The sequence below is a fragment of the Ornithorhynchus anatinus genome, chromosome 2 (assembly GCF_004115215.2).
Source record: "Ornithorhynchus anatinus isolate Pmale09 chromosome 2, mOrnAna1.pri.v4, whole genome shotgun sequence".
Lineage (NCBI taxonomy): Eukaryota > Metazoa > Chordata > Mammalia > Monotremata > Ornithorhynchidae > Ornithorhynchus > Ornithorhynchus anatinus.
In genome coordinates this window covers 25,580,130-25,592,739 of record NC_041729.1, presented here as the reverse complement: position 1 = coordinate 25,592,739, position 12,610 = coordinate 25,580,130, and the positions used below count along the sequence as shown (strand labels likewise).

The 12,610-nt window shown below is 50.0% G+C and overlaps 1 protein-coding gene across 1 annotated transcript; it reads left to right on the top strand.

The window, feature by feature from the left end:
• Positions 1 to 4,837: 4,837 nt before the first annotated feature.
• Positions 4,838 to 8,596, top strand: LOC100092422 (serine protease 33-like). Its single transcript, XM_029057712.2, has 6 exons — positions 4,838 to 4,928; positions 5,459 to 5,560; positions 5,758 to 5,920; positions 6,798 to 7,069; positions 7,910 to 8,130; positions 8,222 to 8,596. The coding sequence occupies exons 1-6, from the start codon at positions 4,880 to 4,882 to the stop codon at positions 8,390 to 8,392; spliced, it is 978 nt and encodes a 325-aa protein (XP_028913545.1). The 5' UTR covers positions 4,838 to 4,879; the 3' UTR covers positions 8,393 to 8,596.
• The last annotated feature ends 4,014 nt before the right edge of the window (positions 8,597 to 12,610 follow it).

Below are 12,610 nucleotides of genomic sequence, written 5' to 3'. Positions count from 1 at the left end.
TTTGTTAAGCACTATGTGCCAGGTATTGAGAAACAGCATTGCATAATGGATAGAGCATGGGCCTGCGAGTCAGAAGGTCACGGGTTCTAATCCCAGTTCCAACATTTATCTTCCGTGTGACCTTCGGCCAGTCACTGCACTTCTCTGTGCCTCAGTTACGTCAACTGTAAAATGGGGATTGAGGCTGTGAGCCCCACAGGGGCCAGGGATTCTGTCCCACCCTATTTGCTTGTATCCACACCGTTGCTTAGTACAGTGCCTGGCACATAGTAGGTACTTAACAAATACCATAATTACTATTGTTAGCATTATTACTGTTCTAAATGCTGGGATAGATACAAGCTAATTGGGTTGGACAAAATCTTAATCCCCATTTTACAGTGCGGTCACCGAGGCACAGAGAAGTGAAGGGAATTGCCCAAGGTCAGAGAGCAGACATTTAGCAGAGAGGGGATTAGAAGACAGGTCCTGTGGTTACCAGGCCCATAAAGAGGAGATTATAACTGCGAGTCCCTTGTGGGACACGGATTGTGTCCAAACTGATTGTATAAAAGCGTTGTATTGTGGTGTTGTGGTGAGAAGAATGAGTACCTAAAGTGTTTGGTAGGAAAGGGACTCAGGTACACAGCTGACAGAGTAGGGAGGGAAAAGGGTGGGAAGATGAGAAATTAGGTAGGAAAGGCTTCTGTGAGAAGGCATGCTTTTAGTAGGGCTTTGAAGATGTGGGGAGCAGTGGTTTGCCGGTTGTGAAGGAGGATGCAGAGAGGGAGACTCAGACAAGATGAAAATGTGAGCAAGGAGTTGACGGCAAGAGATACATAAATTTGTATGTACCCCAGAGTTTAGGACAGTGCCGGGCATAGAGTAAGAGATTAACAGATATGGTAAAAATAACAATAATAAAAAACCCCACAGTGGATTGCTGGAAAAGATGGCTAATACAGACCGCAGACTTAACTTATTGTCCAATAGAGTCACAGACTCTGTTTCTCTCTCAGGCCCCATGCCCCCTGACCCCATGTCTTCTGCCCCAGGCCAGGGCCTCATCTCTTGCCCTCTTCTCCTCCCTCAGGGCTGACCTAGGCTCCCACAACTACCATTTAATCAGGGAATTAGTAGACTTCAAGGCTCTGATCTCTGGAGCCTCAGGGTTGGGGGACTGAAGGCACAAGAGGAGACAGGAGCTCTGATCTAGGGGGCTGAAAAAAACAGACCACTAGACCCCACCTGGGTGCTGTACCCGGGAGCTGTACCTAGCCCTGATTTCTTTTAATGCCTGTCTTTCCACTAGACTCTTTGTGAGCAGAGAATACGTCTAAGCTCTAAACTGTTTGCAGGCAGAGATTATGTCTTCCAATTCTGCTGTACTCTACTCTCCCAACCACTTACTACAGTGCTCTTCATGCAGTAAGTGCTCAGTAATTACCATTGATTGAGTGATTGTAGAGCAGGATCTGTCTCTGCTCTGAGGATGCATCCTTTCCTAGGTTAGGAGGAGACCCTGCTGGGACAGGGATTACCTGGTGTCTCTAACACTGCTGAACCCTGTGCTCAGCACATAGTAAACCCTTGATAAGTCACCAGCCGAGGGCCAAGGCGACAAAGTTGCCAGAGATCCTGGAGGTCGGGCGTGAAGGGGCCTCTTGGATGCCATTGTTGGGGACCCAGGGGAGATGGGGGAGAGGGAGCCTGGGCTGCGTTTGGCTATTTCATTTCTCCTGAAGAGCTTCCTTCCGGCCAAGAGAAACAGCGTGGCCTAGAGGATAGAGCCTGAGTCTGGGAGTCAGAAGGTCATGGGTTCTAATCCCGGCTCTGCCACTTGTCTGCTGTGTGGCCTTGGGCAAGTCACTTCACTTCTCTGGGCCTTAGTTACCTTATCAGTAAAATGGGGATTGAGACTGCGAGCCCCACATGGAACAGGGCTCGAGTCCAACTCGATTTGTATCCACCCCAACGCTTAGTATGGTGCCTGGAACATAGTAAGTGCTTAACAAATACCATTATTACTGTTATTATTATTAGAAGGGCCTTGAAAAGGGGGAGAGCATAGTCTGTTAGTTGTGAAGGGGGAGGGAATTCCATGCAGAACATGGGGTGTGAGCAGGAGGTCAGTGGGAGAAGAGATGAAAGGGAGTTTCAGTGAGTAATTTACCCGCTGAGAGGAAGAGAAACAAAAAATGTGAACTGGCTGTGGTGTGGGAAGAGAGCTGATTGAGTGAGTGCCTTAGAGGCTGTGGTCAGGAATTTCCATTCCATGCTGAGAGGAATGGGTAATAGTGGAGCTTTTGGAGGAGTTGGGAGATGTGCAGAATAATGTTTTAGAAAACTGATCCGGGCAGCAGGGTGAAGTTTGGATTAGAGTGGGGAGAAGTTGGAGGCAGTGAAGTCAGCGAGGAGGCAGAAGCAGTAATAATAATAATAATAATAATGTTAGTATTTGTTAAGCACTTACTATGTGCAGAGCACTGCTCTAAGTGCTGGGGTAGATACATGAGGCTCACAGTCTTAATCCCCATTTTACAGATGAGGTAACCGAGGCACAGAGAAGTGAAGTGACTTGCCCACAGTCACCCGGCTGACAAATGGCAGAGCCGGAATTCAAACCCATGACCTCTGACTCACAAGCCTGTGCTCTTTCTACTGAGCCATGCTGCTTAATCAATCAATCAATCAATCAATCAATCAATCAATCAATCAATCTTGTTTATCGAATGTTAACTGTGTGCAGAGCACTGTTCTAAGTGCTTGGGAGAATACGGCAGGTTGGTAGACAAGATCCCTGCTCACAAGGAGTTTACAGTCTACAGGGGGAGACAGATGTAAAAATAGACTACTGATAGATTAATAGATGAAGCAGGATTTGATATGTGCCTCCATCCAAACGTGGTTGTTTGGGTGGATTTGGGACATAATATGGAAGTAAAAATGCCAGGATTTGATGACTGACCGTAAGAGATGGAGAAGTGGAAGATAATGCTGGGGTTGCGGGTTTGAGAGAAAGAGAAGGTGACAGCTGGTAAAGTTGGGAAAAGAGTGGGGTCCAGCTAGGATAGATATTAATGCCAGCTCTTCAACATTTTTTTAGACTGAAAGCTTCATGTGGGCCAGGAACAGGTCTACCGACTCTGTTATAACGTACTCACTCAAGCATTTAGCGCAGTGCTCTACACACAGTAAGCGCTCAATAAATACAATTGATTTTCATAGACTGCAAAGTTTGTTGTGGGAAGGGATTGTGTCTACCAACTCGTTACATAGTATTCTCCCAAGTGCTTAGTACAGTGCTCTGCACACAGTAAGCAGTGATTGATCGATCGATTGATAAATTTACTGGAAGAGGGAGTCCCCAGTGCAATCACCGACTCGTTCTAGTTGGTGAAATACCGTGAGCTGGGCAAGTGGAGTCAGCGAGCAGAAAAACGTTAGAAGAGCTTCAAACGGAGCAGACACAGGTCAGTCACTTGGGAGAAAAACATGCACCAATTAAATGACATTGAGCCCCCAGTTAGCAGTCATGACTCAAAAAGACTTCTTGAAGCCTTGTCCACAGCTCTCTTAAACTCCTAGCCTCTTGGACAGGGGCAGCCAAAAAAGTCAGCAAAACTCTGAGTGACCTCGGAAAGGGCCCCCAAAACAGAGGAACCAGCAGAGTTTTGCCAGGACATAGAGCGGAGTACAGTTGATCTCGGAGAACCCAGGCCATTTAGATCATTGGATCTTGGGAAGTGCGATGCTGGGATAGCAACAGGACCACTGGATTTCCAGGAGCCCCATTCACCCCAGTCCTCAACCCTGGGCCAGAGGACGATGGGGTTCCTGGAAACCCAATGGTCCTTAAGTTAATGCAGAAGTGCCCTGATGTTGAGGGGACGGGAACACACCTCATTTCTTTGTCCAGGCCGCATCGCAAAATTTCATTCCCAGTGAGGGACTGGATGAATGAGGACCTCCGGAGCAGACCCGCAGACCCCAGGATCCTGATCAATCGAAGAAGGGGATGATCAGGCTGCCTGATTGGAGAAAGTCGTGGTGGCCTGCCACCTATCCTTACAGTCCGAGACAGGTGTGGTATTTGTTTAGCAAGCACTGTATTAAGCACTGGGGTAGCTACGAGACAAGCAGATCAGATGCAGTTCCTATCTCAAACAGGAATCCCAGTCTAAGGAGGACTGCAGATTTGGAATTTTACCTCCAGTGTCACCCCAAACTGAACCCTCTTCCTTCCCAGAAACAAAGCCCATCAGTCCCCAAGTCACTTTCTCCTCTTCCCAGAACCCAAGAGTCCTGGTTCTCCTCTGCTAGCCTTACTCTTCTAGATGCTCCCACCCTTCCCCCTCCCTCCCTGGGATCTCCCCGTTCTCGACCATCTGACCCGGTTTGGCTGAGATCCACTTTCAAAATAATTGTGTTCGGATGACAAAAATACTTTCTCACGGAGTTGAGTGCCTGGAGGCTAATGGATCGAGGGGGTAGTTTGGGTTTAGCCAGGACCAGCTTCTTCCCAACACATATATTCATATTCCCATAGGCACTGCATCCTCCAATCCCCCAGTCCCAGGGGTCTGCCTGCCTCAGCCCCAAACTGGTCCCCAACATTCTTCCTTCCCCTCCCAGAGCTCAGAGGACCAACTTCCTAGGCAGCAGGAAAAGAGGGGCTGGTGTTGGGCTGACTGGGCTGAGAAGGGGACAGGCCAGAGAGGGCCCTGGATTAGAACCCCTGGGAGGTGGCCATAAGGGGAGGAGAGGTCAAGAGCAGGGAGAAAGAGGGGCAGAAGGACAGAAGGTGGAGTTTGGATGGGGTGTGCGAGTGGGAGGGTCTTGGCTGGACTTTATATCGGGCCCTGTGGAACACAGACAACAGTCGGGGTGAGCAGAAGCCATGGAGATGACCTGCAAAGTTAGGGCTCTGGAGTTGGTGTCTGCGCTCGGTGAGTATCAAAAGACCCCTTCCACAATTCCTTCCCTCCCTTCCGCCAGGGAGTTCTAGAGTCACTGGCTCTCCTCTGGGAACAGGAGTCCACACCAGCTCCCGGCTCCTCTAGAAGTCTCCAGAAGTCTCCACTCTCCCCAAGCTTCACTAGTTGGGCCCAGGAGTTCCCATCAGCCCCTTACCCCGTTGTCCCCTCCCTTCACCCTCAGATGTTCCCTGAGCTCTCAGCTCTCCTTCTTGCCTCGCAAATCCATATAGCTTGGTGCCTATAGGCCCTCTTGCTATTTCAGTGGAAACCTTGTACTTCATCCTTACCCCCAGTCAAACCTAGGAGTTCTCATATCTGAGCTGACTCCTGAATCATCTGGCTAGGTAGGGGGCTCTGGAGGCCCAGTCTCCCGGCTACTCACCTGCCCCTTTCCAAATCTGGCAATGTGTCACGGGGGTCCCTGAAAGTCGCTGCTCCCCAATCTCCTTTCACAGGCAAGATAGGTTGGTGAACTCCTCCTTGGGCTCTTGTCTCCACAGGGATGGTTCTTCTCATCCCGTCGGGCTTCACCCTTCCAATTACTGGGGCTTACAGTTTGGACAACGGTGAAGAAGGAGAAAATCAGACCAACTTTAATATAGGTGAAGAGGAGCTGGGCCAGGATCGGTCCTAGGATCTCAAGAGGAAGTGAAGTTTGGGAGGAGAGCTGGAGGAAAATGGGGGGGGGATATACTGAGGCCTGGGGCAGGGGGAGGTGTCCGAGAGGCGGAGAGCAAGGACGCTTGGGTCCTGGGGGCTTGGGGCTGATGTGTTTTCGAATCTTTCTCTCTCCCTACAGTCTGTGGCCAATCTCCCAACTCTAACCGGATAGTCGGGGGTGAGGATGCCAAGGATGGAGAATGGCCCTGGCAGATCAGCCTCTTTTATAGTAACTCTCACCACTGTGGCGGGAGCCTGCTCACCAGCACCTGGGTCCTCACTGCTGCCCACTGCGTATTCGAGTAAGCTGGCCATATCGCCTTGGCTGCAAAGCAGGGCATCGGGCCTCCCATCCTCAGCCAGCATCCCATCCCTTGCCTGTCCATCATAGTGAGCAGGAGAAGCGGAGGTTGTGGGGAGACCGGATGTGTGGGGTTAGAGTCTCCCAGTGTTTCGGGTTGCATCACAAGTCCCAGAGTTATGAGAGATCTCAGTGGAGCTGCCGCTGAGTACGTTCCAGACCAGATTCGGCAAACCCGGTAGTTTGCAGTGAGCTTGAGCAAGTTGAGGTGGGTGGAAGACCGACTCAGCCACGACCATCCCTACTTGGGCACATTTACCTGTTTTGTCCAACTGGAACAGCCTCAGAAAATTCAAGACAGTCCTCACTAAACCAAGATGAACAATCACCCCAGCTCTAGGGACATCCTGCAAGAGCTCCCTGCCCTAAAGAAGAAAAAGGGCAGTGAGAGAGATGGGGTCTAGTCCTAGATAAAGGCAGGAGCTTGGAGAGTCGGGACACCTGGGATTTGAAAAAGATGAGATTGTTGACTAGCTATAAGGGAGAAGAAGTTCATCTGGAGCAAGGGGCAGAATGGCCACCAGGCCCTGAGAAGAGGGCAGGGTGTGGAGGGGAGGGTCAGGGGTCCCATGGACAGTGAGCAGACTTCAGAGAGTAAGGGGACAGTGAAGGGGGAAATTGCAACCTGCTAGGCAGGGGGGTGGGTGAGTTGTAGAGGAGGAAGGCAGGAGGGCGTGAAAGAGGTTTTACAGTTTACGAATTCCCCCCTCTCCTCCCTCCCTCCTTATGGAAAAGAAAATCCACTCATCTGGGTGGGAAACCATGCTGGTTGTGGACAAGTGGCTGAGTGGTCTTTCCAATCGTCTTCCCTCTCCCAGTCGGGAACCCTCCAGTTACTCCGTGATCCTGGGAACAAACACCTTGGAGCCTATCAGCTCCGATGGCGTCACCCGCAATGTGAAACAGATTGTGGCACACCCAAGCTTCACGGGCAGCGTTAAAGCCAGCTACGACATTGCCCTGTTGGAACTCTCGGAACCAGTGTCCTTCACGGAGAAGATTCAGCCCATCTGCATCGCCGACGCCTCCTCCCGGCCCGCATCCGGCACGCCTTGCTGGACGACTGGCTGGGGAAGCATAGCGGGGGAAGGTGAGGCAGGCAGCCCCAGAAATAACCGTAACCCTAACTCCCTTTCCACAACCCAGCTACCCCCCCTTCCACCCACCCCCCAGCCCCAGCTTTCCCCAAGATCTCATCCCTGCTGGACAGCGGACCTCTTGAACCCCAGGCCCTGACTTCTCCCCACACCCTGCTCTTCTCCCAGGAACCAAGTCCTGTTCTCAACTGTCTTCCTGAATTTCACTAAGTTCTCCCTATAATGCCCTAGTTCTCCCCTCCCCTCTTTCCATCGACCCCAGGATCTAACCCAGTGACTCAGCCTCCTTCTGGCCCTCTTTTCCAGATCTTTTTGAAGCCGCTTGGCCTAATGGAAAAAGCACAGGCCTTGGAGTCAGAGGACCTAGGTTCTACTCCCAGTTCCGCACTTGCCTTCTGGATGACCTTGGGAAAGTCACTTAACTTTTCCTTTTCCTCATCTGTAGAATGGGGATTCAATACCTGCTGTCCTTTTTACTTAGAACGTGAGCCTCATGAGGGCCAGGGACTGTGTCCACCCTAATAACCTGTATCTACCCCAGCGCCTAGTGTGGTACTTGGCCCACAGTAAGCGCTGAACAAATACTATTATTATTGTTATTTTTATAATCATCATAATAATGATAGCATTTGTTAAGTGCTTACCATGTGCCAGGCACCTTCTAAGCTCTGGATGATTATCATTAGTATCATTATTATTTTCTCTCCCGAAGAGCCATGTATCATCTTTCCCTCTGGCCTTCTTGTCGCCATCTCTGCTCTGTGGGGGCAGGGGTGAAGTTCATTTACTGTCTAGTTCAATTCCTTGCCTCTCTCTTCCTCCTCTCCCCCTAGAAAACCTGCCCCCTCCAGTAACTCTCCAGAAGGTCGAAGTGCCTCTCATCTACCGTGAGGCCTGTGACAACTTCTACCACCAGTCTCAACCATCATCTCCTGAAGAGCCTTCTCCCACCAGCTACTCCCCACGGGATGGTGAAGAGACTCCTGAGGCTCCCATCATCTTGGAGGGCATGATCTGCGCCGGCTACCCAGAGGGCCAGCGGGATTCCTGCCACGTAAGGGGCCGCACCCCAGGTACCCCCAGTTGGTCCTAGTCAGTGGGCAACCCTCACGTTCCTCACTCACCATCCCTCTGGTCTCTTGCAGGGTGACTCTGGGGGCCCTCTTGCCTGCCCAGTGGATGGAACTTGGGTCCTGACCGGTGTGGTAAGCTTTGGAGAAGGCTGCGCCCTCCCAAACCGCCCTGGAGTTTACGCTGACGTGGCCACTTACACTTCCTGGATCCTCGAGAATATTCCTCAAGGGAATGGAAACTAGATGCTCATCTGACCAGCGGAGGAGAAAAGCCATCTCACTTGCACCTGGGAAGGTGGTGGTGACTCTTCTCTCCCTCTCTCTTGTTGTCTCTGTCTCTCTCGTCCCTTGGGGCTGGTCCTCATGGCTCCCCCAATACCCTATTGATTCCTCAACATTGTGGTTAATACTGATGTTATTTAATATGAATAAAGTTAAGGAAAGTGACAAGTGTTGTATTCTTGATTACTTAAGACATGGGAAAAAAGTGAATGAAATGACTGGTCCGTCACTCCAACTGGCCCTAAGCTGGATCTCTGGTTCACTCGGAGTCAGTACTTCAGTCCTCTTCTCCAGTAGCTTTTTTTCAGCTCCTGTCTTGTCCTTGTCCTGTCTATGGTTTCTCACTCCGGACCCTGGGGCGATGGGTCATGGCTGCTCATCTGACTCTCCTCTTGGCAGGACCAGTCCCACTCGGTATTGTTCTTAAGAGCCGCTTCTGTCTCTCTGGTTCTCAAAGATTTTTCTGTGCTCTCTCCCGGGCCAACAGCCATCACATTTGGGCAGTGGTCCTTCTTTAAAGTTCTATTCCTTTCCCCATCCAGCCTGCCTCGCTGCCTTCCCAGACCTATCAGGTGCTACTTCTCCAGTGGTGGTTTTCTCACTTCTGGAGTCCAATCGGCTCAGCTCCCTTGCTACTTCCCACTTAGGATCCACCACCTCCTCCGCCGACCTGCTCCATCTCCATCAGTTCCTTGCTTGGCCCCAGGGCACCCTCTGACTAGGGCCCTGGAGAAAATCTAGGCCTGGACCTGTGGGCCCTCAGGCCAGGGGTCACAACAAAGTGATCTGATGCTCGCATTTGGGATCCTGTCCCCAGGAGGCAACTTGTTGAAGTGGTGGCTGGTAAGTGGCTAATGGTGGACCCAGAGGACACTACCCTTTTCCGGTGGGGAAAATTGGAATGTGTCCAATTCATTCAATCATATTTATTAATCGCTTATTGAATGCAGAGCAAATGCCATGAGCCAGTCACCATAGGGCTCAGAGACTGTAGTGGCTCCGAACTGACTTTCCAAGCACTTAGTACAGTGCTCTGCACACCGTAAGCGTTCAATAAATACAAGTGAATGAACAGGAGATTTAAGCCACAAGAGAAGGAACATATAGGCCCAAGAATAAGAGAAGAAACTGGGTCCCAGAAGGAGAAAGGAACCAGTTTTTCCTAGTCAAAAGAGCATTGGCCTGGGAGTCAGGAGACCAGGGTTCCAATCCTGGCTTGGCCACTTGCTTTCTTTTGGACCTTGGACAAGTCACCTAACTTTTCTGTGCCTCAGTGTCCTCTTCTATATAAATGCCTATTAAAAGTCTGTTCTTCCTCAACTCTGTAGGCTCGAAGTCATATGCATTGGGGAAGATTCAAGATAATCAAGTTGGACACAGTCCCTGTCCCACATGGAGCTCATAATTTAAGTAGGAGAGAAAATTTTCTCCATAATTCATTTATTTATATTAAGGTCTGTTTCCTCTTGAGACAGAAAGCTCATTGTGGGCATGGAATGTGTCTATGAGAGGCAGTGTGGCTGAGTGGAAAGAGCCCGGGTTTGGGAGTCAGAGGTCATGGGTTCTAATCCTGACTCCGCCACTTGTCAGCTCTGTGACTTTGGGCAAGTCATTTAAGTTCTCTGGGCCGCAGTTACCTCATTTGTAAAACGGGGATTGAGACTGTGAGCCACACGTGGGACAGGGACTGTGTCCAACCCGATCTACTTGTATCCAGCCCAGTGCTTAGTACAGTGCCTGGCAGGTAGTTAAGTGCTTAACAAATACATAATTATTAATGATTATTATTACAAACTTTGTTGTATTGTGCTCTCCCAAGCACTTGTATAGTGTTCTGCACACTGTAAGCACTCAATACATACCAATGATGGATTGATTGATTGACAGAACATTTACTGTGTGTACAACACAATACTAAGAGTTTGGGAGTTTGTAGATGTGTTCCTTGGCCACAGGGACTTCACAATCTAAAAGAGGAGGCAGACATTAAAATAAATTACAGATCTGTGCTTAAATGCTGTTGTTATTTGGGGAGGTGACAAGTCCAGTGACACACTGGAAGACGCAGAGGTGAAAGGGACCTTGGCCTTCTTGCAGGTCACCAGAGCCTTGGGTCACCTCAGAAGACATCACTCTAGTATTTGGGGGAAGGGATCTCAAGGCACAGCTTGTCTGCTTTTTTTTTAAAAAAAGATATTTGTTAAGTACTTACCCTGCACCAGGCATTATACTAAGCACTGGGGTAGATGTGAGACAATCAGTTTGGACACAGTCCATGTCCCACATGGGGTTCAGTATCTTAATCCTCATCTTAAAGATGAGGTAAATGAGACACAGAGATACGAAATGACTCACATGGCAGAGCTGGGATTAGAACCCAAGTCCTCTGATTCTCAGGCCTGAGTTCTTTGCATTAGGCCTCATGCTCTGCTGCTTGAGACCCAGACCTTCTTCAGGTACCACCAACTCCTGGTGAGACCTGGCCCTGGGGAAAGGAGCAGCTGGCTCTGGATAAGGCAAGGCAGTAGCTGGAGAGAACCATGTGCATGAGAAGCAGCGTGGCGCAGTGGAAAGAGCACGTGCTTTGGAGTCAGGGCTCATGAGTTCGAATCCCAGCTCTGCCACTTGTCAGCTGTGTGACTGTGGGCAAGTCACTTAACTTCTCTGTACCTCAGTTCCCTCATCTGTAAAATGGAGATTAAGACTGTGAGCCCCACGTGGGACAACCTGATTCCCCTGTGTCTACCCCAGCGCTTAGAACAGTGCTCTGCACATAGTAAGTGCTTAACAAATACCAACATTATTATTATTATTATTGGTAGGTATAGCTCCACTAGAGAGTGATTGAGTAGCTGAAATGAAGAGAACGGGACAGAATGGGGACCTAGCTTGGTAGTAGCATCTGACTGAGTAGGAGTCTAGACCAGGGAGCAGAGAGGGTAGGGAGAGAGTGATGATGTACTGAGCTAGGCTTCAGGAAGGATTGTGTTCTAGGGCTCAAGAAACCCCAGAGGGGAGAAACTGAAGGAACCAGCCTCCTTTGAGCTTCTTTTTTTAAAGGTATTTGGTAAGCAATCACTTTGTGCCAGTTAATGTACTGGGAGATACAAGCTAACCAGCTTGGACACAGTCAATGTCCCACACGGGGCTCACAGTATTAATCCCCATTTTACAGATGAGATAACTCAGGCACAGAGAAGTAAAGTGACTTGCCCAAGGATACACAACAAAAAAGTAGTGGAGCAGGGATTAGAACCCAAGTTCTCTGACTCCCAGGCTTGACATGTTGCCCGTTCCCCCTTAACCCCTAAGCCAATCTCAGGTCTATGACTATTTCCTGGGTAGATCTCCCCCCCTGCAGACCTACCCCTGTTAGCCTAGGAGTTCTAGCTGCTCGCCCTCAAGTCTAAGGACCCTTGAAGCAGGTGAAGGGGGGGCAGAGTTGAGGCTAGAGCAGGAAGGCGGTGGGACAGAGACAGGGAGAGGGAGAGAGAGAAAATGAAGAAGGCTAGGTAGGGAATTCAGGGGGAAAGAAAGGATGGCAAGAGGAATGGTTTCAGAGGGAGAGGAGAGCAAAGAGATAAAGGAAAAGGAGAGGGAAGACTAGAAGGGTAGAGATTACTATGAAGGAAAAAAATGGAATCGGATGATGGGGAGTGGATACAAGAGAAAAGGATTGGGTGGGGAGACGAGGAGTGCAAAGAGGAAAGGGGGGGGCGAGGGGCGGAGGAGCTAGTGGAAAGCAGGGAGGACTAAAAAGAAGGGAATGTGGTGGCAAAGATCACCCACTCATGGAAGGAATTTGCAGAATTTGAAGAATGGTAGGTGAGCCTACCTGGCACCCACGACTGAAGGTCAGATGGCCTGACTTCTAAAAATTGGAATTGGGTCTGGGAGGAACATGGATGCCAAAGTCCCCAGATGGTAGCTCTTTCCTTCCCTTCCCAGGTTGAGAGCTCTAGGGCACAGTTTCTGTGCTCTCTGAGTGCTCCTGTGAGCATTCCAGCCTTGCCAATGTCTGGAACAAGATCCCATCCCACCTCTCTGAGGTTTTCAGGAGAGGAGTTGGGGAAGGATTAGGTGACAGAAATCCTGAGAGAGGGGCTCTGGGAGAAGACAAGTGCCTTCCTAGCCTCCTCCTCGTGAACATTCTGCTCCTCTTCTTCCTCCTCCTCCTCC